The 26,944-nt window shown below is 31.1% G+C and overlaps 2 protein-coding genes and 1 long non-coding RNA gene across 3 annotated transcripts; 2 read left to right on the top strand and 1 right to left on the bottom strand.

The window, feature by feature from the left end:
- Window positions 1–8,022: 8,022 nt before the first annotated feature.
- LOC133816800 (probable beta-1,4-xylosyltransferase IRX14H) lies at window positions 8,023–9,362 on the bottom strand. Its single transcript, XM_062249106.1, has 2 exons — window positions 9,018–9,362; window positions 8,023–8,129 (listed from the first exon to the last, which is right to left on the bottom strand). The coding sequence occupies exons 1-2, from the start codon at window positions 9,221–9,223 to the stop codon at window positions 8,102–8,104; spliced, it is 234 nt and encodes a 77-aa protein (XP_062105090.1). The 5' UTR covers window positions 9,224–9,362; the 3' UTR covers window positions 8,023–8,101.
- A 7,123-nt stretch (window positions 9,363–16,485) lies between these two features.
- LOC133816799 (uncharacterized) lies at window positions 16,486–19,379 on the top strand. Its single transcript, XR_009885473.1, has 3 exons — window positions 16,486–16,710; window positions 16,791–16,866; window positions 17,334–19,379. It is a non-coding gene; the product is annotated as an uncharacterized LOC133816799 (long non-coding RNA).
- Window positions 19,380–22,497: 3,118 nt separating this feature from the next.
- Window positions 22,498–24,098, top strand: LOC133819894 (phloretin 4'-O-glucosyltransferase-like). Its single transcript, XM_062253273.1, has one exon. The coding sequence runs from the start codon at window positions 22,577–22,579 to the stop codon at window positions 23,990–23,992; it is 1,416 nt and encodes a 471-aa protein (XP_062109257.1). The 5' UTR covers window positions 22,498–22,576; the 3' UTR covers window positions 23,993–24,098.
- Window positions 24,099–26,944: the final 2,846 nt, after the last annotated feature.

Genomic DNA, 26,944 nt, shown 5'->3' with positions numbered 1-26,944 from the left:
AGATGGGTGACCTCCTGGGAAGTTTTCCCAGGAAGCGTGCGAGTGACAACAAAGCATGATGGAAAGACTCGTGTTGGTTTGTAGGGTTAGTCGTCATTCCAGGAAGTAGCCATAGTGACGTGGGGCGTTACAAATGGTATCAGAGCCTTGACCCAGCCGGAAGTGTGGTCGACGGGGACGTCGGGCCTGTAAGGGGGGTGATTGTGACAGTCAGAATCCCATGATCCGTAAGGGGAAAGACCGGGTAAAGCTGTGCAATCCCACACCGCCTGGGGAAGGTCAAGTGTGATGATTCTAACACTACAAGAAAAAATGCCTTTAATAACACCGAAAATGTGTTATCAAAACATACCATAACACTTTTTGATGTGTTAAGACCGACTATGTTATCGTAGGTCAGGGTACTTTACATAACACTTTATCAGTGTTATATAGATGTGTTATTATACTGTAACCGATAACACATTTTCTGTGTTATTTTAATATATAGACAAGTGTTTAATTATGTTATTTATAGTCGATTATATAACACATTTCAATGCTTATAAATTTGTGTTATACTACACTTTAGTATAACACTTTTTTTGTGTTATACTACACTTTAATATAACACATTATTTGTGTTGCATAACACAATTCTTTGCATAAAAAGTGTTATTGTAATAGATATTATAACAGAATTTTCGTATTATTGTTATATTTAGACATGTTTAAATTCTCATTATATATTTTATTTATATAACACTAATTTATTCTATTATATTTTAATTTTTTTATATAATTAAAGTTAGCTTTATAATATATACTAGTATCATCAAATAAACTTGATTTTCAAATAACAAAAAGTAAGAACATTCAACATTGTATTAACAATCCACAAATTAGTTTAAAACATTCAACACGGTCATCAACAACAAAATGTTCTTTAAGTATTCAAAGAGTCTTAAATATTCAACATAGTTAAAAGTTACTACTTTCAACACAAAGAAATAAATAAAGTTACTACTTTCAAGGAGTCTTAAGTATCCATTTCTACTTCACTTGTCACATCTACAAAATAAACAAAGAAATATTTTATGGTTATTATCTAGCATCACAAATTACTTCAAGAAAAATACTATGGAAATTATATCCAAGAAAGGGCACCACATACAAAATAATGAATTCACAACTACACCAAAGCAAACAAAAACCATTCTACTTCAAAACTACTCGGAAATGAGCCTTTTACTTAAGAGTGTCAAAAACCATAATTTCCAAGCCTCCACATAAGATATAAAGGAAATACTAACAGTTTTTTCTTTTTTGGTTTCATCAGGTTATGACAGGTGGGCAAAAGAAACAATTAACTGAAGTCAGCACAGAATAGATTAGCATTTGCTAGTTTGGTAAAGTTGAGTTCTTTTCACCATTGTCAAATCTACCAATAAAGCTAAGATCAAAAGATTTATACAATTCTAACTAACATAGCTAAAAGTCAATAGTTCTATTGTTACTGTCACAGTATATTCATTAGCAAAGCAACCATAAGCTTCTGATGAATGTTAATTAAGAAGTTCAAAAGCACCATCACAAACTTCATCATATGCCATACAACCTTTAATGCATATACAACTCCAAAAGAAAACAAAGCAGAAACTGGAGAAAAACAGTTCCTCTACTTTCACATCTCTTAAATTTCTTTCACTGTATTGATGTAATCATGTGTTGATTTATTTTAAGGGTTCCTTAGGAAGTTGTTGCCTATTATGATAAATATTAAAAGCCAGTAGCATGAAGAAGATAAATTGCAGGATCAGAATCTTCTATCGACCCTAATTTTTTTATGTTTTCTCCTTAAGGAATCAACTTTTCAGATGATGCCAATACCTCATAAAGCTTAAACTAGTACTTAATATATGAAGATAGGATCTTTCTCCTCTATGATCATCGCTCTCAGGCTAAGCTGTGCCAGAAACAACTTCTGTTTCTTTAAAATACGAAAATGACCATTATATATATGAAATTGCATAGCTAACTATAGCATTATATATATATATTATATGATAGGGAGCATATGAGTTAATGCAGAATTAAAAGAAGTCAAAGAATTAGAAGAGAGGAGGAAGACACTTGATGCTCTGGCAAAAGCAACAATTAGTTACTCCTATTGCCACTGCTAATAAACTTATGTGTGAGATATGAATATGAGAGAAGGCATAACTCCATACCTAGGGAATCTGTAGAGTGCCAGAGGTGTTGTTGCCGGAAGTCTTAACTTTAAAGTGAATAACAAGATTACTGCAGTAGATTGTTGCTGCAGAGTTTTATATGTTTTTTTCTTTCTGATTCCTTGATCCCTGAAAGTGAATGAGAATGACCATAACCAATTAACCAACCAAATCAGAATGCATATGAGACAAAAAAGCACAGAAGAAAATCTTACTATCAATCAATATCAGCTTTACCATTCTTAGTAATAGAATAGGAAACAGACCTATCATGTTTTGACCCAATAAAGCTCCATGACTTAATCGATTTTTAATAAGCACATCTTCTCACCAATTTCCAAAAATAAACTACCACTAACTATTATTATTTTACTTATGCCAAATACATAAACCATCAAAAGGAGCATGTGCACAAACCAGTACAGTTAACAAATTCTTTAGGGAAAATAAAATAAAATAGAGAAGATAATATCTTGAATACATCTTTTCCCCTACATTGTTTCACTTTCAAAAAAGAGAAATCAAGTTAATAATCAATAAATAACCCTGAAAGACAATCATTATGCAGCCAATACATCCTATGCTCCAAATATCTATTGCAGGAGTGTACTGAAGACAAAAAGTAGAGGTCTTAGACTCTTAGTATTAGAAAAAAGTACTAAGCATAGGGTCCTATTGAATATATTTCAGTTAACAGTTAAAAGAGCAAAGAAAATGATGTTGTGGTGGATATGAAAACTAAGAATAATAAGAAGAAAAATATATTCTTCAATGCTTGAAGCTTTGAACTATGAACTTATAATGTCTCTTGTGTGGTGTTTCTTGAATCTGTGAGCTAAAATGAGAATTCACAACCAAACAAAATCTGAGAAGACAACTAATTTAACTAAATAAAGAAAAAGAGCAAAAATTCTCAAAAAAATTGATCTCAGTAAACACTGGTATATATATGACAAATTAAAGCAAGGTGAGCTCTTGCCTGGTAAGTGTCAATTGGAAAGAAAAGAAAATATAAAGACGACCTATTATGAAAAGCAAATTGGAAAAATAAGAAAGAACGAAATACTGAATGGTATGACATGCAATTCAAGAAACAGAACCAAAGTTATATATGTATATATAATATAATATCATTTCCTCTCAACAATGCAAGAATAAGCAACAAGTTTTGCTATTCTATTGATATGAATCATGATTTTTTAAATATCATTTAGCAGAGGTTTATTATAGTATTAGTATAATATATATACATACATATAGATATATGGTGTGTCATTAAAAGGGTTTTTTTAATACCTTGGTGATGGTAGGCCGCCATTTTGTGAGTGACCTTATGCAAAGTGATGCATCAAAGGCAAGTCTTTTCAGCCGAGTAATATCATAGGCCCCTCCCAGCTTTGGATCAATCAGTTTTTCAATTTCTCCTTGTTTCAATATTAATTTGGCTTGTTCAATTCATAATTAACAATTATTAAATTCAGTTCAATTACATGTGCTAAAATATTTTGTTACCAAGACTAAGCAAAGTCTAACACCAAGAGAAAACTCCAATATTAGACATTTACCAAAAAAATATGGCAAATTAGTAATATAATAAATCAAGTGGCAACTTTTTCATTGTATAATCATAAGGAAAAAATGAGACTTTCTTTCATTACCCAAGTGTGTAAGATCTGGTGAGAACCATCTTTAATATGTCTCTAGTGTTTACTTGTATCATAGCAACACCACTGAAAAAGTTTGTAAGATAAAATACAAATAAATTAAGCTAAAACCACTCACACAATATCAATAGCCAAGAACAAGAAAATTACAACTAATCAACTAACAGAGAATAAAATTTAGTCAACTTAAAACTAACAAATACAACTACTGTTATATATAATAAATATACCTTAACTATCCATTATTATTTGGAGACACATATTAAAAATGAGAGAATAATGAGAAATTGATTCTTATTATTGAAAATGAACCAAGTGATGAGTACAATTGGGTTAGCCAATTAGCTTTATTTATAAGATGGCTAGCCGATCATGAGAATTCAATCAAGATAAGCTCAAAAACAATTACAGGTCTTACATGAGCTCAAGAACAAGTGAAGAAGCTCCCTCGCCACCGTTGCATATGGCACCAACCCCGTACTTTCCCTTTTTATGTCTCAATACCTGCAACAACATTATTCTTATTTCAAAAATTCCAAGTAAAATATATCAGAGAGAGCATAGTTACCAATGTCTCTTTTATTCCACAGCTAAACTCTCAACAGAAATTTAAAAGAATAAATGACAAACACGAGATCACTTCACATGAGTATATGTAGAAAGCATAAGCTTAGATATGACCATGAACTATGACTTTAGATCATTAAGAAAACATGTAAACAAAACCAGAGAACTATATAAATGATATTAGAATGTCAAACTAGGAATGCATTGCAAGAGAAGGGAAGCTTATAGATTACCCCTAACAATGTGACCAAGATACGAGCTCCACTGCATCCTAATGGGTGTCCCAATGATACAGCCCCACCATGTACGTTAAGGCTTTCCTGAGATATTTGGAAATTGGAAGAGTAAAAAAATGTAGATAAGGATAGTGACAAAATGGAGCAAAGCTGAAATGCATTGTGGACAGATGAATGACTATACAAATTGCAGAAAATGGAAGAGTGATCACATTTAAAATAGCATACATTTCAAACTTAAGAGTAAATCAACTTGAAAGAAATTATCTAGTTTTATCCAAACTCACAGTATAGGGATTACAAGTACTAAAATCTTACAGAAAACGCTTCATTTATGTAACGCCCCACGTCACTATGGCTGCTTTCTGGAATGACGACTGGCCCTACAAACCAAGACAAGTCTTTCCCGCGTGCTTTGTCCTCACTCGCACACTTCCTGGGAAAACTTCCCAGGAGGTCACCCATCCATAGATTACTCCAGGCCAAGCACGCTTAACCATGGAGTTCTCAAGTGATGGGCTACTGAAAAGAAGATGCATCTTCCTGATATAGGTAGTACCCATCAATCCATTTATGCCCTTTTCAACTGTGTAGTCCCATACCTACACAGTCTTAGAATCATCACACTTGACCTTCCCCAAGCGGTGTGGGATTGCACAACTTACCCGGTCTTTCCCCTTACGGATCACAGGATTCTGACGGTCACAATTTATTTCATAGTAATCAATCTGAGAAGCATCGAAACCAGCATTTGAAATAGCTTTTGGTATCACAAGGGCTAGAGCAGTTGAAATAGATTACTTGGACAAAAGAAAGATGAAACAATTAAAAAATTATCTATTATTAAAAACAGTCAACAATATTCATAAGAACTCATTAGCCTAAAAAATTATAGAGGTATGTTGACTTACAAGACCAGGGAATTTGACCTTGAGAAACTAGATTGGGGGCACTAAACCATTCTTATTGAAACTTCATCTCCTATTGGAGATTGTTAAAGACAAACCAATTATATTATGTCATAATATAGAACAATATATTAAGATACAAAATCAAAGAAAGAACCTTTACTATCTAACTGATATTACTGACATCAGTAATTACAAAGTCTATTATGAGATTCCTCAGCTGACTTTAAATTAGTGCTAGATGATATGTTTTCTTGTTTCATTAGAAAGAAAGTGACCAACTCATCCTTATATCAAAAAGAGCTTTGTGCAAACACCAGAGAATACAAATGAAAACCATAACAACTAGAAACTTGATACTAAGGAAGTTCTATAAGTAGTTGGAAGTATTACCTCACTTCATACTTAGGAAGCTCTCCTTTGGTGAATCTGGAAACCAAACACACACCTCATAAAAGTTTATTAGAAAAAAAGATGTGCATGATGTAGTCTGCCAATGCTAAAGATCCCCATCAATAACAAGTAATACATTTAATAGTCAAAATCAATATATATATATATATGAAGAAAACTTTCAATTTTGTATATAGAGTAGTCTCAGATGCTTCTCAAATTTCTATTTTTGAGAGAATTGGGGAAGAAATTTCAATTTGCAAAGAAAAAACCTATTGTTCTATTTGACAGTGTCTTGGAAAACAAAACATCAAGAAAATTGCAAGTCAATACCTTCCCCAGTGCTCCCACTCTCATTCTTCTACATATCTAATCTGTAATAACCAAACCAATAAATATCAGTTGTTTAACTCTTTCAAGTAGTGACTGAAGTGGGAAGTGAGAACTTAATTACCATCTCTCTATAAGTCCTTGTTGCATACTCTTCCTCTGAAAAATTAAGTTTCTTGGATTCTTTCTCAATTGCCAAGAAACTCCCATAGGCTTAACACGGATTATTGAGTTTTCTTCTGAGTATTTTCATAAATTTTGACATGGATTTTACCATCAATTGGAGCAACACAAATTCTCACACACATAAGCCCGCCAAATAGACAAAAGAAAAGTTGGGCCTTCGTTGTGCATTTAAAAGCACCAAATTATTGAATTAGCTACAAAAATCCTATTTATATATTTTTTTTCTAACAATTTTTATAAATAAATAAGTTGTTTGTTTTCTTCTGGCAGAAGAAAACTAATCATTTACTCAAACACCCAAAACACATGTAGCTTGGCAATTGCAAATGCAACAATGCTCATGTTTCATCAAATAACATATAACTATTGAGACAATTTATTTAATGAGAATTACTGAAAAGTTAGTACTAACCAGCCCTTGTTCCTATTGATTCCATATCAGAATTATAAACATTATAATAGACATCACAAAGAAAGAAAATAAGTTGGGAAATCTTGTTCTCCCAAACAAAAGAAAGGAAAAAGAAAAGAAAAGAAAATTCAATTTGGTCCATGATTTGAACCAAATAAAATCTCCTAGAAAAAGCCAATATTAATACCGATTGATTATGATAATACTAAAAATAATAATCAAATCAACCTCCAAACTTTCTCTTCTCTAATGGACAAAACCTACATGATCAATTGTTTTCTGGGGAACAGTATATATTGTCTCAGTTTTTTATAAAACAAAAAAAAAAATTGTACACTTCTCTTTCAAAATTAGACATGTGAGCTTCTTTTTGTTCCCCTTTTAATTAAAATTCAAGAACTACAGTTTCAAGGAGATCAGCATAGTTATATTGCACTACTAGAACAATTAATAGGCTTTTATACGTCATCATTTGTAGAGTATCTTCAAAACGTCGCTTTTCACACAAACATGTGCATTAGAATAATCGACACAAAAATGCTATTATGTTCTGTTTTTAATTTGAAGGAATATATCAATAACTAAAGTACATCTAATATCAATAAAGTGCATCCACAAAACACATATATAAGTTTCACCTAAAGCTTATGTTACAAGGCTTCATTATGTATCATTTTAATCATCATATTGCAAAACAATATAAGGAATGTAGGAAATACATCTTTTCATAGTAATTAGTAAATATACCATTTGGTCAGGGTGACTAGAAGATATAAGCTCTTGGAGAACAGACAATAGTTTTCTTTCTAAACCATCAGAAATGAGGTTTAGTGCCTCCTTCCATATATCGACATCTCTCTGAGAGCCATTTCCTAGAGATACTGTATCAATAGTAGCAGTATAAAAAGAAAAATAATGAGTTTTAGACAGTAGGATTTAAAGTCTAGCTGTAGATATCTAGCACTAGTTGAGGACGCCCAATAAAGGAAAATAAGTCTCTAAGGGATAACAACTGAGAACTAAATAAGTAAATCACTCATCATTCATTATAAACTGACAGTAACCATTTCCTGCCCAATGACAATTACATGAAGTTTTGAATAAGATGTACATTACCGAAAATAAGATTGCACAAGGGTTCAACAACTTTAAACCTCAGGTTGTGGACAGTCAGCTCTACTTCTGTGCACCGTAGTCAGAATGTCTCGAGAATACCCATTTTCCTGGTACAAATGGAAAAAGAAAAAGAGTCAGAGCACTAAAAATCTTACAGAAAGATTAAATTATCTGGGACAGGCCTATGGCTACTAAAACTGTCAGTTAGTTTTCACTTAATTTGATCGGGTAAAATGGCATCCTTGTTAAATCAAAAACAAAATTCAGAGCTTTAGTCCCTTTGATAGATTTGTAACAGGAATAGTCCATGCATTATAGACTAATTGTTCCCTTTTTAAAATTTTACCAAATTGGACTAGTATGCATTTTTTTTGTAATAAAACAGATGGAAAACTAATTGTACAACTTTCAAAATTCTAGGCATACACGTATAGAATTTATAATGAAAATAACATATAACACATCTCTTGTAAGACTAAAATTAGAGTATGGATGTTCATCTCTTGTAATTTTCCAAACTAAAAAGCATACTTTCTATCTTAATTATATAATGAATCATGGACAATAATCAGCAGCTAGGTCAATCATCCTTGTAAAGTATCAGTACTAACAAACCAAACAACAAAAAGAGAGCTCATAATCAATAATTAGACTATAAAATTGCTGTAAAATAAATAATTATACAGTAAAGTTAATGAAAAATCCAAAAACTCACACAAACACAAAAATGAACACAGCCCAAATCTAAAGGACTATTATTAATTAAAACTGCCATATTCAAATAATTTAAAATATGAACCTAAACTTGTATCAAAGTAAGAACAAAATAAGTGAGGAAAGAAAGGTGCGAATAGAGAACAGAGAGTATAGAATCACCTTGCTAATTTATTTATATATCAAGATCAAGTATCATAAATGTAGCTCAATTTTGGAAACAAAACTAACATAAATGCTAAAATCAACAACTGAACTGAGCAAAAGTACCATGAACTCACCTCAATGCACGAAGCCTCATCTGAGCCTCCAATCGATGACGACCCTCCCAAGAATTCGGCATCGGCTGCTCGAATCCAACGTTAATGGTCCGAAGTCCCGACTTGGCGAGGATCGAATCGGTCTCATTGCTAGCTCCACCAGCCTCCACCACGATCCAAACAACTTCGTACGGCACCAACATCAGCGAGTGCATCAGACCGGTCATGTGAAGGGAGTCACCACAATGACGGTTCTAGGGTTCTTGACTCCAAATTGACGCCTCTGCTCCCTCTGAACCGTGTCAATAATCTGGTGCGCCTTCATGACCTCAGTCGGATTCGGATGCGGCCAAGGTCTGATTCGGATCCCGTGACAGCCAACCACCACACGGCTACTAGAACTACCAGTGAGGACAGTCCTATTCATCGGGAATTCATCACCGGTAAGATTCGAACGACGGAGCAAGTTAAAGGGACCACCACCACCACCACTGAGCTCAGAAACAGACCGAAATGGCACAGGATAAAGATTATTAGTAGAGGACTAGCATTTTGGGATTTAGGTGAGAGGTAGGGAGAGCTGGGAGTTTGAGGCTGTGGGGAAATTTCTGGGAAATTTGGAGCATTTCCTCTAGGAAAGTTTGGAAATTTTTTTAGAGAGGTCTTGGAGGTTCGGGAAAATTTGGGGTTTGGGTAGGGAGATTTCTGCTAGGTTTAGATATAGATGTGAGGGAGACAGGGAGTTAAGAGAGAGAATGAGATATGTACATTTAGAAAATGATAATAGCAAGTGAAATAATACAATATTTGGCACAATTATTTCATTTGCCGCCAATTATTTGTGCGCCATTTTTTCATGTCCTGCCAAATTTTATGGGTTTAGGATAACACTTTTTTTAAAAGAGTTATACTTAAATGTTGTGGAAAGGGTTATTTGGTGTAGTGTAAGACTGTGTAGGTATGAGACTACACAGTTGAAGATGACTTAAATGGATTGATCGGTACTACCTATGCCAACAATATGCATCTTCTTTTTGGTAGCCCATCACTTGAGAACTCCAAAGTTAAGTGTGCTTGACCTGGAGTAATCTCAAGAAGGGTGACCTCCTAGGAAGTTTTCCCAGGAAGCGTGCGAGTGAGGACAAAGCACGCTGGAAAGACTCGTGTTGGTTTGTAGGGCCAGTCGTCATTCCAGGAAGTAACCATAGTGACGTGGGGCGTTACAAGGTCGGTGTAGTGGATCGGATTTGTTATGGGTCCAGTGGTTTGATGGAATGGGAATCATCTCCGGTAATGGTGGGAGAAAGATGATTAAAGCCAAGGTCTGCTTCTATGTTTGGATCTATTATGTTTTGTTTTTCCTGTTGTTATTTGTTTTGTGTGTTTTGATTTTTTCATTCCATCGTCAAGAATCTTATTGATGGGGTTCGTGGCTTCCACGACGGTTCTTTCCTGTTTGAGGTTCAATTATATTTAGATCGGAATGAAAAGAGTATTTGTTTCTGGGTTCGTGATGATTCGTTGTTCTATATCAATATGCACAGGTCTAGTAGATTGTTGTTTATTTTTCAATAATGAAGCATTTAATCTTATGATTGATTTTGGATGTTATTTCATTATTGAAGTTGATATGTCATATTGTCATTTGGGAAGAAAGTTTTGTTTACTTCACACTCGTTGAATGTTTAATTACTGGTGCCTTTTGGACTTAGTTGAAGTTTCTGTATGAGTTTTCTTTCTTTTGAAAATTGTAATTGATTGTTACTAATATTGCTCGGTATGACCTTGTAATGAGCTTTGTCATATTGATTTTATTAATGAAGATTACCTATTTTCCTCTTTTTTTTTTAAATAAAAACTTATGAAATTATAGGATGAAAAAAATGAAGATTTTGATGGTCTATTATTTAATGAGAATACATAAGGTGGTATATGTTGCATAGTAAATTAGTGAAGTGAGGTTGTTTGGTTAATATCTTTTTAATGTTAGAAATAATTTTTTAAACCAAATAATTAAAACAGTTTGGCCTCGTTTAAACTAAAAAACATGTGTTTTGAGAAGAGAAGAACCTCCATTCTCCTCTTGTCTTATGAGTTTCTTTGCCTACATAGTCAATAAAAATAATAACATATATAAAAGTCAAGTTATAGCTCATTGCCAAATTACTGTTCATGATTTTTAATGTAATTATTTTGTCTTCTGAGACATTTTCTCTGGTCCATATATTTTAAGTCTTTCCTTTTTCTATGCTGTCTCCCATTTTATTGTTATATTGTCTTTAAGTACTTAGTAAAAAAAAAGATAAACATACGGTCCCCTCAAAAAATTATTAATTCTTTCATGACAAAATTGCTAAAGAGGTACAACTGAATTTTTATCACACAATTTTAAAGAAAAAATTACAGAAAATATTAATTTTTGCTAAAATATTACGTTTTTACGGTCAAACATTTTTTTTTCTTCAACTTTACGGTTCTAAGGAAAATTTTACATTTTTACGGTTTTATCTTTTTTATTTTTTTGTGTAGTTTTCAAATTGTTTTTAGGTTTTTTTTTGTTGATATTTAGTTATTTTCAAGTTACTTTTTAATTGTTTTTACTAAAAAATTATTTTCGTAATTATGAAACTTTAAAAATTATATTTTTAAAAATTTGAGTAAGTATTTAAAAAATAAATAAAACACTGTAAAAAGTAAAAAAAAAAAGTGTATTTTAAGAAACAATTTCAATTTTAAATTGGTTGTTTGATGTAATATGACATAATTTTTATACACGACAAAAATGCTGAAGGAGTACGATAGAAAGGAACTTAAAAAATTACTTTTGAAATTAATTTTTTTTATATATATAATTTAAAATTTGATTAGAAAACTTCATTTGGTGATAATGTTTAGCCCGTAATAATATCAATTGTTTCAATTTGGCAGCATTCTAACAAAAAAAACTTCCATTATATATAGCCATTTAACAACTAAGATCTATTTATAAATAAATAAAACAAAGATGTCACACAAAAATCGAAGAGCTAAGTCTATTAATTTTGTATATTCAAATTATAAAATTATTGGTAAAATAATTTTTATTTTAAAATTGAAATTAAAGAAGAAGTAAATTAGCAAATAATATTCAATTTCACACTATAAAAATCTAAATCAAATCATGAAAACAAAAATTATGGCTGAAAGTTAAAAATAATTATATTATTTTCAAATTAAATACAAAATTAAAAAACATCTAAACTATGTAATCTAACAAAATAAATATAGAAATTAGTACGTTTTACGTGAGATTTCGTCAACCACAACAATAGGAGAATTAGAGAAGTAAACGACAATCAAGGTAATTTTTTACGTAGTTCAGTCTATAATGAGGCTTTATCCACGAGTCATTCTTATTAGATCAAGCTCTCGTTCATAGCTCACTTTGAGTTACAATTTGGGCAGTGTTTTGACGTACTCCCAAGAATACGTCCTTTTTCCTGGGGAATATTTACAATATTTTATAGGCTAATGCCGTGAGGGTGCAGCCGGCCCGCCCCTCCCATCCTCAAAGGTATGGGCAATATAATAGAAAATGTAACCCACTAGGTGGGAACACAATCGTCTCAGGATGGCCTGGCACCACTTCGAGTGGCCAACAGAGTCTCGCGATCACTAAGCACGCGTGCCCCTTGATTGGCCACGGTAAGTCTCTCGCATCCGAGAGGAACATGCTTATCTGCTCGGCTCCCGAGAAGGGACGGTCTCCAAGGAGGCGTTTAGGGCCACATAGATGAGCCAAACGACAACGTATGTGTCGTCTAGGTACATGTTGTCCAGGAGTTCAAAAACATACATAACAAGTACAAACCAACAATATGGATGATATTATACACCAAAATTCCTAAAAATTCGAAATCTAGGGTATCAAGAGTAGGTTCGAATTCCGCTGCACTCCACTTCGATTGGTGTTGGATTCTATGATCTGTTTCGAACGGCGTGTATACCCACAAATATCTCGACCCGTCTTGTAATGTCCTATATTCCCACAAATTTATGAGTCGGCTTTTTGGCATTCTATGAAATATTCATGTTCAATCTTGTTGTATCTAAAGTCGTTCATAAGGTCCACATACTTTTAGGTCCAAACATAAGGAGGCGTATAAAATGTGAAAAAAGTCTCACATGGAAAATATATAGAAACAACGATATCCTTATAAAGGACATGAATGGTTGATTAGTCATTTCTCTTTTTCTGGTGTGTCTAGGTGGGAGGCGAACTGGGCTGTGGGGGATGGATGGATCTCGGTGGGTTGTGGGTTTTGGTGAGATTCGACGGAGTACTTCTCTTCTCTGGTGGCCTGAGGTTGGTGTAGTGGATCAGATTTGTTATGGGTCCGATGGTTTGATGGAATGGGATCTTCGGTAATGGTGGGAGAAAGAAGATTAAAGCCAAGGTTTGCTTTTATGTTTGGATATGTTATGTTTTGTTTTTCCTGTTGTTATTTGTTTTGTGTATTTTGATTTTGTCATTCTACCGTCAAGAATCTTATTGATGGGATTCATGGCTTCCACGACGGTTCTTTCCTGTTCGAGGTTCAGTTATATCTAGATCAGAATGAATAGGGTATTTATTTCTGGGTTCGTGATGATTCGTTGTTCTATATCAATATGCACAAATCTAGTGGATCGTAGTTTATTTTCCAAAAATGAAGCCTTTAATCTTATAATTGATTTTGAGTGTTATTTCATTATTGAAGTTGATATGTCATATTGTCATTCAAGAAGAAAGTTTTGTTTACTTCACACTCGTTGAATGCTCAATTACTGATTCCTTTTGGACTTAGTTGAAGCTTTTGTATGAGTTTTCTTTCTTTTGAAAATTGTAATTGATTGTTACTGATATTGCTCGGTATGACCTTGTAATGAGTTTTGTCATATTGATTTTATTAATGCAGATTACCTATTTTCCTTTTTTTTTTTTTAAATCTTATGAAATTATAGGATGAAAAAAATGAAGATTTTGATGGTCTGTTATTTAATGAGAATACATAAGGTGGTATATGTTGCATAGTAAATTAGTGAAGTGAGGTTGTTTGGTTAATATCTTTTTAATGTAAGAAATAATTTTTTAAACCAAATAATTAAAACAGTTTGGCCTCGTTTAAACTAAAAACATGTGTTTTGAGAAGAGAAGAACCTTTATTCTCCTCTTGTCTATAAAAATAATAACATATATAAAAGTCAAGTTATAGCTCATTGCCAAATTACTGTTCATGATTTTAAATGTAATTATTTTGTCTTCTGAGACATTTTCTCTGGTCCATATATTTTAAGTCTTTCTTTTCTATGTTGTCTCTATATTGTCTTTAAGTACTTAGTCAAAAAAAAAGATAAACATACGGTCCCCTCAAAAAATATTTTTTCATTACAAAATTGCTAAAGAGGTACAACTGAATTTTTATCACACAATTTATAGGAAAAATTACAAAAAAATATTAATTTTCGCTAAAAAATTATATTTTCAAGGTCAAATATTTTTTTTCTTTCAATTTTACGGTATTAAGAAAATTTTTACATTTTTACGGTTTTGTCTTTTTTCTTTTTTTGTGTTGTTTTTAATTTGTTTTTAGGTTTTTTTTTTTGTGTGTTCTCACATTATTTTTAGGTTTTTTTTTTGTTGATGTTTAGTTAGTTTTTTAGTTGTTTTTCCTAAAATTCATATATTTCTTAATTATGAAACTTTAAATATCGAATTTATGAAAACTTGAGTACGTATTTTTTTAAAAAAAATTGGAACCGTAAAAAAGTAAAAAAAACAAAAAACAAAAAATGTGTATTTAAAAAAAAAATCTCAATTTTAAATTGGTTGTTTGATGTAATTTGACACCATTGTGATGCATGACAAAAATGCTAAAGGAGTATGATGGAAAGGAACTTAGAAAATTACTTTTAATTTTTTTTTTATACATAATATAAAATTTGATTAGAAAACTTCATTTGGTGATAATGTTTAGTCCGTGATAATATCAAATGTTTCAATTTGGCAGCACTCTAACAAAAAAAACTTCCATTATATATAGCCATTTAACAACTAAGATTTATTTATAAATAAACAAAGCAAAGATGACACACAAAAATCGAAGAGCTAAGCCTATTTGGTATATTCAAATTATAAATTATTGGTAAAACAATTTTATTTTAGAATTGAAATTAAAGAAACAGTAAATTAGCAAATAATATTCAATTTCACACTATAAAAATCTAAATCAGATCAAGAAAACAAAAGTTATGGCTGAAAATTAAAAATAATTATATTATTTTTGAATTAAATACAAAATAATAAAAAAAAACATCTAAACTATGTAATCTAACAAAATAAAAATAGAAATTAGTACGGTTTACGTGAGATTTTGTCAACCACAGAAATAGGAGTAACAAAATAAAAATAGAAATTAGTACGGTTTACGTGAGATTTTGTCAACCACAGAAATAGGAGAATTAGAGAAGTAAACGACAATCAAGGTAATTTTTTACAAGTTCAGTCTATAATGAGACTTTATCCACGAGTCACTCTTATTAGATCAAGCTCTCGTTCAGAGCTCACTTTGAGTTACAATTTGGGCAGCATTTTGACATGCTCCCAAGAATCTGTCCTTTTTCCTGGGGACTATTTACAGTATTTATAGGCTAATGCCATGAGGATGCATCCGGCCCGCTCCTCCCATCCTCAGAGGTATGGGCAATATAATAGAAAATGTAACATACTAGGTGGGAAGCAACCGTCTCAGGATGGCGGCATCCTGGCACCACTTCGAGTGGCCGACAGAGTCTCGCGATCACTGAGCACGCGTGCCCCTTTGTAGCACCCACATTATTTTTATATTATATAGCCAATAATCACATGATTGCATTGCATTACATTACATGTGATACAATATAATTTGAGCATATGCATATTCTTATAAGTGTTTCCATGTATACGTGTAAAAGTTTTGTATATGATGTCTATGTGTATGTTCAATATTTTTAACCTTGTGGCGTTTAAGTTGTCTTTTATGGGTGTGTGATGTGCTCAAGATATAAGAAAGTATGAAAAATATGGACAAGACATGAAATCAAGTGAGAAAAGTGAGATATAGAAGGCAAAAGATGTTAAGTGGTGAAAAATAGTACAATGTCGATTACTAGTATTTCGGGGTAAAGTTGAGTATTAGTGGATTTACAAAATATAATTGAGGTATGATTAAGGTCTCATTGATGAAGTAAAAGTGGTTTTAGAACCATTAGATCAAGTTTTCATGGGAGGTATACATAGTCAGTGGTATTGACGCAAAGTCAAAACGAGCTTAGCATAAGTACGCTACGCTCAATTGGGTAAGCATAACTATTGGGTATGAACTCATATGGACCTAAGGTTTGGTGTGAGTGTTTCACACATAAGTATAATAGGCCTAGCAGATGATTAAGTCGAAATTATTGAAGTGATAAGGTTTTCATAAGTCAAAAAGTGAAATGATGAAGTGAAAGGTGTCAAATTTTGATACAATAAGGCCAAATTATTGAAAATAAAGGATTGTCATCAACCTTATCACTTTGCACGACCAAGACTCTGAAAAACAGAGAGAAAAGAAAACCAAAAACCATTTCTTGGCTGGTTTGAAGAGATTCTAAGGAGATCCAAGTGAAATCAAAGCCAAAGAAGTGGAATAAGCTTAGTTTTGACCTTTTTATGGTAAGTTCTTGTACTTGGAAGTTAAACCATATTTTTGAATTTTTCTGAGAGCTTACATATGGCGTTTTATCTTTTTTAAGATATTTCTTGGTGGTTTCCAAGTGGTTTGAGGTTTAGAAAAGCTATTAGAGATCATTTTCGTCGAAAAGTTGCTCGGTAAGTGAAATTTTGTGTTTTATGAGGTTTTTGGGGTTCTTAGAGTACAAACTGATTTTTAGTTATTTGATTGAGTTTATAAGAGGGTATATATGTTTATAAATGTTTGAATAGATGTGGAGACTCATTTAATTTGGGTGATGATCTTGGAAATTAGAATTTTATCAAAATTGATATATGATAACTTTGTGATGAATTATGTTAGTATTTGGGATATGTGGTTATGCCAGGTTATTTAATGTTGATTACTGATTGATATTGATATTTGGGGATAGCTAAAATTAAGGGAAAACTCTGTCAAAATTTCTCCAAGTGTTTAAGATAAATCTAACGCTCGATCTAAGTGATTTAATGCATTTTATGCATGATTTGGATATGAAATTTGATATGATGTTTTATGGATATTTTAAATGATAGTTCAATGCCTTACTGCCTTCATTATGATGTGAAATTCATGTCATTGCCAGGATAAGAACATCAACACCTAAGACACCACTTGTTACACGGTGAAATATATTTTGGACATAATGTAAGTAAAGTACTCAACTGCAACACAAGAATTACATGTTATGTGAAAGTATGCATTATATGAATATTTTGTGAGTAAGTGGTATTAACATACATTGACACTTCATCATAAATTTGTATGCATGACATAATAGTGATATGGTGAGTTATTGTATGATATAAGACCATGCATGATATTATGATGATTAATTATGTGATGCCTTAGCAAGTTTTATGCAACATAAAAGTAAGTTGTAATAAGAAGTTAAGTTCAGTGCCACTGTTTTAAAAAGACAAATGAAAGTGTAAGTAAGTGTAAACGGAGGCCTATAGTTAGGCTCATAGTGGCAGCCCAATAATTTGTGCTAGATTTTAGTGAACCAATTATATTGTTTGCCATGTTTCCGTTTTTATTTCTCCTCCATATGAGTTATTGTTATATGTATTGACACCACAGTGTGTGGTCGCCTTAACTCTTGAGCCCGACGGTGAGCATTGGGCGGGTTGGTCGGGTTACAATGCATTTTTACCTGTCCAATGTCATAATCGGGTTAGCAAAAGTGACCCGTAACTTGCCCAATTAAGAAATTTTTTTTTTTAACCCGTCCAATAATTTGGGCGGGTTGGTCGGGTTAACCCGCCCAAACCGAAATTGTATTTTTTTTTGGCGGGTTGGTCGGGTTGGGCGGGTTGGTCGGGTCAACCCGCCCAAACAAAAGTGGTAATTTTTTTTTTTAACATTTTTGTAATTTTTTTCTTTTAAATACTAATACTAATAGTGTGAAGTTTATATTTTTAAGCTTAAAACAATATTTTAAATTTATAGTAAAAAAATTAAAATAAAACTTAATCAATTTATATATTTATTTGAATTTATTAAAAATAATAAATTCTTAATTGGGCGGGTTGATAATTATTTTCAACCCGCCCAATGTAACAATTGGGCGGTTTAAATTTTGGTCGGTTTATTCGGGTTGCGTTTTTTGGCGGTTTTTTCGGGTTGGTTTGGGCGGGTTGTAAAATTTTTTGCACAGTGATTTGTACATATGAACATATCGACATTTTGTGGGTCATTTCAGTTTATCAGTGTGATATTTGTAACAAAGTGTGAAGTTAGGTTTTGAAAACAAATTGGGTTATTTAATACTTATGTATAATATGTTTGAGATACACTTTATGTTTAATGTAAATAATATGAAATACGTTTTCTTACAAAGAAAAAAAAAATCCAGACTTCCGCAGAAAGAAAATATGATATAGTTTTAAAACGTAACACCTCAGATATGATTTTAACTAAAATAAGTGAGGGTGTTACACCCTTGATCGGCCACAAGAAGTCTCTCGCATCCAAGAGGAACTTTCCTACCTGCTCGGCTCCCGAGAAGGGACGGTCTCCAAGGAAGTGTTTAGGGCCACATAGATGAGCCAAACGACAACGTAGGTATCATCTAGGTACATGTTGTCCAGGAGTTCAAAAATACGCATAACAAGTACAAACCAACAATATTGATGATATTATACACCAAAATTCGTAAAAATTCGAAATCTAGGGCTCCAAATATTATTCAATCTAATCTACACAAAAATTGTAAAATGTTTAACTTGTTCTATGTGATTCATATTTGATCGATACATTATTACATTGTATATATATAGGATTGTAATCCCAATTAGACCCCTATCAACATTTTCCTACTCAATCTCTATGATTTTAATACACTTATGCAATCTTTAATACATGGTAATAGACATAATTTTGTAATCTTCGGAATCGTTGGCTTTCTCAACAAAAACTACAAATGAAATGAAAATAAACCATAAAAACCTAATAGAAAACAATGGGTAACATTATTTTAACTAGAAATTAAGTTTAAAACATCCCAAATACTTTAAAAAGCTTAAAAACGAGCAGCAACATTGTTCGTGAGATAGGAAAAGTAAAAACAAGAGAGGAAAGTCGTCTTAACCTATATAAGCGGGCTTATGTAACTTAGGACGTGTTTGGAAATAATTGTGTAATTATTGGGTTGTGTAATTACTAGAGCGAGTAATTACATATATGTGTAATTATACTATATTTAAAAATACAAATTGTGTTTGGATGTTAAGTGGTAATTACTTATGAATTCATATTGTCATGTTTGACAAAACAGTTAGTAATTATACAAAAAAATAATATTATGTAATAAATATTAAAATTGATATTATGTAGTAATTACACAATGTAATTACACCCAATTCTCACGAGATTCTCACAAGGGACTATGATTATTAGAGAATATAATTGAGACATCTCATTTATCTTAAATTACATAATTATTGTGTAATTATATTATTAGACAAACACACAAAATCAAATAATTATTCCAAAATACGTCAAATTCCAATTACAAGTGGCTTTCCAAACACACTTTTCGTAATTTAGCAATGTAATTTAGTGTCATAATAATCCAAATTTGTAGTAGTATAAAATTACATAATGTATTATTTAAAATAAGAGAATTTACTTATTTGGTACCCTATATGTTTGCAAGGTATCACTTTAGTACCATCTGTTTTTAATAACGCTTATATGGTACCCTGCATTTTAAAATTATACATACTTGATACCTTAGACTCAGATTTTATAGATAAAATTTTGTCAATATTATCAAATTGTCATTAGTTATATGTAATTAAGTAATTAAATTTAAATTTGGACCTTATATAATTGATTAAATTGATAAATTAATTAAATTTGACTTTAGAGTACCAAATATATACGATTTCAAAATACTCGGTACCAAATAAATATTATTATAAACACATGATACAAAAATAATACTTTTAAAAAATACAACATACCCTTAAAATAATAATAATAATAATCGAACTCTAGGACCTCTCTTTTCTCTATCTCGTGGAAATCCCAAAAACCAATCAAACTTTAGATTTTCTTTAAAAAAAAAATCATTCCATCCGAGATTGTCTGGGTCTACTGATTATGTTAAAGCGTTATGTTGTGTGAGCTTTATAATTATCTTTACCATGTTTTTTTTTCTTCAAAATTTCTCATATAAGTGTTATTGTAAATATATCATGTAATAATATTTTCTAAGATGGAAGTAATAATATATTAATTTTTGGTGAAATTGTGTGCTGATTTTGATTTTAGTAATTAAAAAATAACAAAAATCTTAATTAATCACCTCGTCAAAGAAGATTGAGAAAAAAAAAAAATTGAAAGAGAATCCTATTTAAGGATTATTTATCTATTTATATTACTAGATGAGTTATATTAACACACTATTACAAAATTATACTCAAAATATAATAATAATAATAATAATAATAATTCATTAATAATTTTAGGAAAATTCTAGAGACATTTTTTTCTTTTGTCGTTAACCTCATACCAATCAATCGAATATTGATTAATACGTAATCGATTGAACACTACTTAAAAATAAAAACAGCTCTTTTGTTCAAAAATAAAATGTTCAAAATGTTCCTGTCCTACTAGTAAAAATGTGACGGTTTTTCAGGACGTGGAGAATTTATAATCTATTTTTTTTATATATAAGAGAGTATGTTGTAGTTATAACAAATTTCTCACTAATTTTTGAGAAATTGTGCATACTATATCGACAAAATCAAGGTTCAAGAATAAGTTGTACACATTGTTTTTTCATATATATGTAAAATAAATTTTTTGAACTTTAATTTCTGCTCTACTAATTATTCAAAATTTTCTAAAAATTAATCATATAATTACTATAATTATTAATTACAACATACACTGCCCAATAAAAACATTTGAGTTATTCACACAAGCTTCTAATATTTTCATTATTTTCCTAATATATTCCTCACTCCTCATCAACACATCTTTGCGTGGCCAAAAGTTTTTTTTTTTCCTTTCTTTCTTCTTTGTTAATTTGTTTGTGGTAAATTGGTGGCCAAAATTTGAAATCAAAACATTATCATATATATATAATATTTAATATATAATATATATAATAAGGACAAACCAATTTTTAATCATCACTCTTAGTTTCATCACTGCATATGTCACACTTATCTTGTTCTGGTCACTCTCTCCCAGGTCTTTTAAATCAAATTCTCCACTTGCCACTTCAATTAATAAAGCAAAAAATATCCATTTTCTGTCAAATTTTAGCACAATATTATTTCTTTTTTTTGAGTAAATTTTTTAGCACAATATTTAAATACATATAATTTTAATACACTTATTATTAGTTACAAATAAAAATTCCCAGGGACAAGAAGAGCAAAGGGCTTTTTTTTCTTTCTTTTTTTTAATATTTTATTTTCATATACATATATATATTAGTAACAAAAATTAAAAAGAGAAAAACATTTACGGTTTACATTATTAAATAAATATATCTTAATCTTTCTTTCTTCTTATAAAACAAATATTTAAAAAAAAAGTAATATATATTTATATATATATCTATTTTTTTACTTAATTTCATTATTTGCAACAAATCCAAATCAAATTTAAAAAATATTTAAGTACATTTTAATAAAGAGAGAAAAACATCCTTAAAAACATTTACAGACATGGGTTAAAATTAAAAAGATACAAGTAAAAAAAACATGAATCTAGTTAATTAAGGGAAAAAAATATTTTAACATATATTAATACAATTTTAGTAAATATTTTTTTAATCAAAATTCACCACTGAAAAAGTGAAAATATTAAAATATCAAAACAATTTTAACATATATTTTTAAGAAAAAAATCACCACACAAAATATTAAATTATTAATACATTTAAAAAAATATATTTTTATGGAAAATTCACCACCAAAAATATCAACCAATTTATTCAATTTTAACAAATATTTTTTGAGGAAAATTCACCACACAAAATATTAAACTATTAATACACTTAAAAAATATATATTTTTATGGAAAATTCACCACCGAAAATATTAAACTATTTATTCAATTTTAACAAATATTTTTTTGAGGAAAATTCACCACCGAAAATATTAAACTATTTATTCAATTTTGACAAATATTTTTTAGGAAAATTCAGCACAGAAAATATTAAAATATTAATACACAGTGATTCTTCTTCTTTTTTATAAATAGTACGAAAATCTTCACAGATATCTCCCAAGTTTCGTTTAAATCTCTAAACGAATAAATCGATAAAAAAAAAAAAAAGAAAGCCACGCGCCGCCGATAACAATGGAACGGCCCCGGTTTCTCCTAGTAACATACCCAGCTCAAGGCCACATAAACCCATCCCTACACTTCGCAAACCGTCTCGCCGCCGCCGGAGCCGACGTCACTTTCGTCACGTCAGTTTTCGGTCACAGATGCGTGGTACGAGCTACGGGTCACGAGCCTGACATATCCTTTGCTCCGTTCTCCGACGGCTACGACGACGGCTTCAAATCCGGAGGCGACCCCGACCAGTACATGTCTGAGATGAGGTGTCACGGGTCCAAGGCCATAAGAGACCTCGTCGTTTCGGCTCGAAACGACGGCCGTCCGTACTGTTGCATGGTGTACACGATTCTCATCCCTTGGGCTGGGCTCGCCGCCGATGAAGTGGGACTACCGTCGGTACTTCTGTGGATTCAGCCGGCCACGGTGTTCGATATATACTATTACTACTTCCATGGCTATGGGGATATCATAACAGAAAACAGCAAACGACACCCACCTGCAAAAACGACACTCCCGGGATTGTCGTTGGAGTTTACTTCCCGGGATTTGCCGTCGTTTATGGACGCTGCGGATACTTATTTATTCGCTATTCCAGTCTTCCGAGAACAATATGAGATTCTTGAGAAGAAACATAAACCGAAAGTGTTGGTCAACACTTTCGACGAGTTGGAACCTGAGGCATTCAGAGCCGTTGGCAAAGTAAATTTGATCGGAATCGGACCGTTGATTCCGTCATCTTTTCTCGACGGTAAAGTCCCTTCTTCTGACTCGGAAGAGAAGTACATAAAGTGGCTGAACTCGAAGCCCAAAACGACGGTCGTTTATGTGTCGTTTGGGAGCATGGCGATTATGTCTAAGCAACAAATGGAGGAAATGGCTAAAGGGTTATTGGAGTTTGGCCGTCCTTTCTTGTGGGTCGTTAGAGAAAAGACTCAGAACGATGACAAAGATGATGATGAACTGAGTTGCAGAGAAGAGTTGGATAAGCTTGGAATGATAGTGCCATGGTGTTCTCAGATGGAGGTTTTGTGTAACGATTCAGTCGGGTGTTTCGTGACTCATTGTGGCTGGAACTCGACGCTGGAGAGCTTAGCTTCTGGGGTTCCCATGGTGGGGTTTCCACAGTGGTCGGACCAAGGGACCAACGCCAAGTTGATCGAAGATGTGTGGGGAACGGGGGTTAGAGCGAAGCTCAATGAGGAAAAAATTGCTGGAAATGAAGAGATCAAGAGGTGTTTGGAATTGGTTATGGAAGGAAAGGAAACTGTTGCGGTGGATGGTGGGAAGGAAAGTTGGGTGGAAAAGAGAAGAAATGCGTTGAAATGGAAAGATTTGGCTCGAGAAGCAGTTAAGGAAGGTGGCTCTTCCGATAAGAATCTCAAGGCTTTTGTGGCTGAGATGATTGAACAAAGTCGTAAGCTTGATCTGTAGCTGTTCCCTAATTAATATTAGTTTTGTTATTTCACCTCTTATGGCACCTAGCATTATTCATCCTACTTATTAAATTTAAATAAATATATAATCCATATTATAGCTATATATCACACTCAATGTTTTGTTCTTTTAATTACTTAATAAATTGATGGATTTTACCATCTTGAAATGAAAAAATAAAGTAATTAACTGTCATTAATGATGATAATTAAATTTAGTGATACCAATTTCTCCACATCTTCAATTGGAATTTTTCCCTTTGTCCTACAAAGCTTTTATGAGGCACCAAAAAATTTGTCCTCACATTTCTCTTTAATATATGGTCTTTTCCCATAAGATGTAGACTATTTTTACTAGATATCCAAATTATATGAGATGATATCGTATACTTCATTAGTGATACCTAACATTATTTATTAAATTAGTATATTAAATTTTAGTGATAACGATATGTGAGTTTTTTGTGGTACTCATTAATAATACTATCTCTAGAACCCAAATTTCATTACTACTATGTTGGACAAAAGGCATGACTCTTTCTATATCTTGAAAAATTAACGTAGAAAACATCTTTGCTTTTTGTCTATTAATAAAATAAGAAAATGGAAATTATGACCTTTTTTTTTTCCACTTCTAGCTATACAAAATTATGAGATTTGCTCATTTTAAGTTAATTATACATAATTTTGTTTTTTATATTTTGTATAATTTTGAAATTTTATATAAGTTTATTGTTTTTAGTTTTATTCTACTTTTTATACTGTTTAAGGTAGTATTTACAAATAATGGAGAATATAAAATGAACTGATGTAGTTGAGATGCTATTTTTTGTGTTTCTACTAAGATCAACTGCAGTGCTAGAACCACTGCACTTGCCAAGGCTTAAGTGGGTCCCATAAATAATATATTATATGAAGGTTGTCTGCCAAAATTATTTATTTATTTTTGTTTTTTTAAGAATTAATTTTTTAAAATAAATTGTGTACTTTTGGCATGGCTGGCAATTGGTTTTTTTAAACAAGTTTACAAAAATATATATATTTTTTTTCAAAAAACTTATTTTATCGCTTTTCTTAAGAATTTTTAATTTTAAGGATTTAACTTTTCATATTTTTGTATAAAAATTAGTTTATGCCATAATTTTACTCTTAATTAACTTTATTTAAATTATGAGATTATTTTAGTAATTTAAATATTTTTCATTTAATAATTTTTATATTAGTTTCATTATTCAATATTGGCTTAGTACATTACAAATGTAACTTAATCTATTTTATTGTTTTTATATTATTTAGAGTTTAGTTTTAATAATTTAATGTTACAGTTTTACAATCACAAATATATTTTCACTTTACTATTTTTTAGTATTTATCTATACAAATTCTCTTCTCTTTATCATCTTATTTCTCCTCTATCTTTGTCAAACATTTTTGGAGAATATTTCTTATTAAGTTGCCTCCTCTTTAGCTCAAAATATTTTAATTATTTATTATCATTTGTTATTACTGTACTTGGTTTTTTACTATACATAAAAAAAATCAAATCAATTTTTTGTTCTAGCTTTTTTTTTTTTTACATTTTTTTTAAAGATCATGACAATTTTTTTTTTCCTGTTTTAGGTTAAGTAACTAATTACATTCACGTTTTCATATTGATTTTTTTTTTCAAATTTGAATGTTATTATCAAGGTAACTGGTTACTTATTCACATTTTTTATATCTATTTTTTTCTTTTCAAATTTGGATGTTCCTGTCAGGGTTACTGGTTACCTATTCAAGATTTTATATATATTTTTCCCCAAATTTGGATGTTCCCACTAGGGTAACTGGTTACCCATTCACATTTTCATTAGATTTTTTTCTCTTCTGATTTGAATGTTCTCATCAAGGTAACTGGTTACTCATTCATGTTTTCATATCTATTTTTTTTTCTTTCCGAATTTGGATGTTCCTATCAGGATTACTAGTTACATATTCAAGTTTTCATATCTATTTTTCCCATATTTGGATGTTCCCACTAGGATAACTGGTTACTCATTCACATTTTCATATAATTTTTTTTCTAGAGTTGAATGTTCCCATCAGGGTAATTGGTTAACCATTCATGTTTTCATATTTTTATTATTTTTCTTTCGGAATTTGGATGTTCCTATAAGGGTTACGGTAAAAAGAAAATGCTGAAAAAATCGATTTGATTTTTTTTTACATATAGTAGAAAAACTATAAAAAAATAATTACAATAATAAAATATAATAAATAACAAATAATAAAATAGTAAAATAATTATGTAATGTAAAAATATATGTGTGAAAAAAAAGGAAAAAATGGAAGGAGAAAATAATAAGTACAAAAAAAAGGGAAAATGGACGGAAAAAAAAGACGAAAGAAAACTAAAAAAAATATGAAAAACAAAACAAATGATGAATGATAAAAAGAAAAAAAATAGATAAATGAATAAAAATGAAAAGAATAAGAAAAATAATGGAAAAATTGAAAGAAAAAAAAAAGATAAAGCAAAAAATTAGTAAAAAAAAATGAAAGAAAGAAGGAAAGAAAAGAAGAAAATGGAGGAAGAAAAAAGTAAGGAAAAAAAACTCATGTGTGAATAAATTAAAAAAAATGGAAAGAGAAAATAATAAATACAAAAAGAAGAAAAAATGGAAGGAAAAAAAATGAAAATAAAAAAGAGAGGAAAAAATAAGGAAAGAAAAGTGAAAATAGATCTTCTTTTCTTCTGTGCTATTAAAGTAGAACGGGACTAGATATTCAGATTGATGGGGAGAGCTAGGTGTATTTCGCGAATGGAGGCTGAGATGAACTGGCGAATAGTGGTGGGTTGGGTGTGGACAACAGGGATTATGGCATTTGGTGTTGTGGGCAGGAGTGGGGACAACGGTGGATCGATAAGCATGGTGGGGACGGTGGGGAAGTTATACCACTCGATGTCGAT

The sequence above is a fragment of the Humulus lupulus genome, chromosome 2, assembly GCF_963169125.1.
Source record: "Humulus lupulus chromosome 2, drHumLupu1.1, whole genome shotgun sequence".
In the NCBI taxonomy this organism is placed as follows: Eukaryota; Viridiplantae; Streptophyta; class Magnoliopsida; order Rosales; family Cannabaceae; genus Humulus; species Humulus lupulus.
This window is presented reverse-complemented; position numbering and strand designations above follow the sequence as displayed.

Excerpts from the sequence above, each read along its gene's own strand:
- LOC133819894 (XM_062253273.1), top strand. The coding sequence starts at position 22,577 with ATGGAACGGCCCCGGTTTCTCCTAGTAACATACCCAGCTCAAGGCCAC.
- LOC133816800 (XM_062249106.1), bottom strand. The coding sequence starts at position 9,223 with ATGACCGGTCTGATGCACTCGCTGATGTTGGTGCCGTACGAAGTTGTT. Across the intron at positions 8,130-9,017 it reads ATGAGGCTTCGTGCATTGAG|GAAAATGGGTATTCTCGAGA; the intron begins GTGAGTTCATGG and ends CATTTGTACCAG.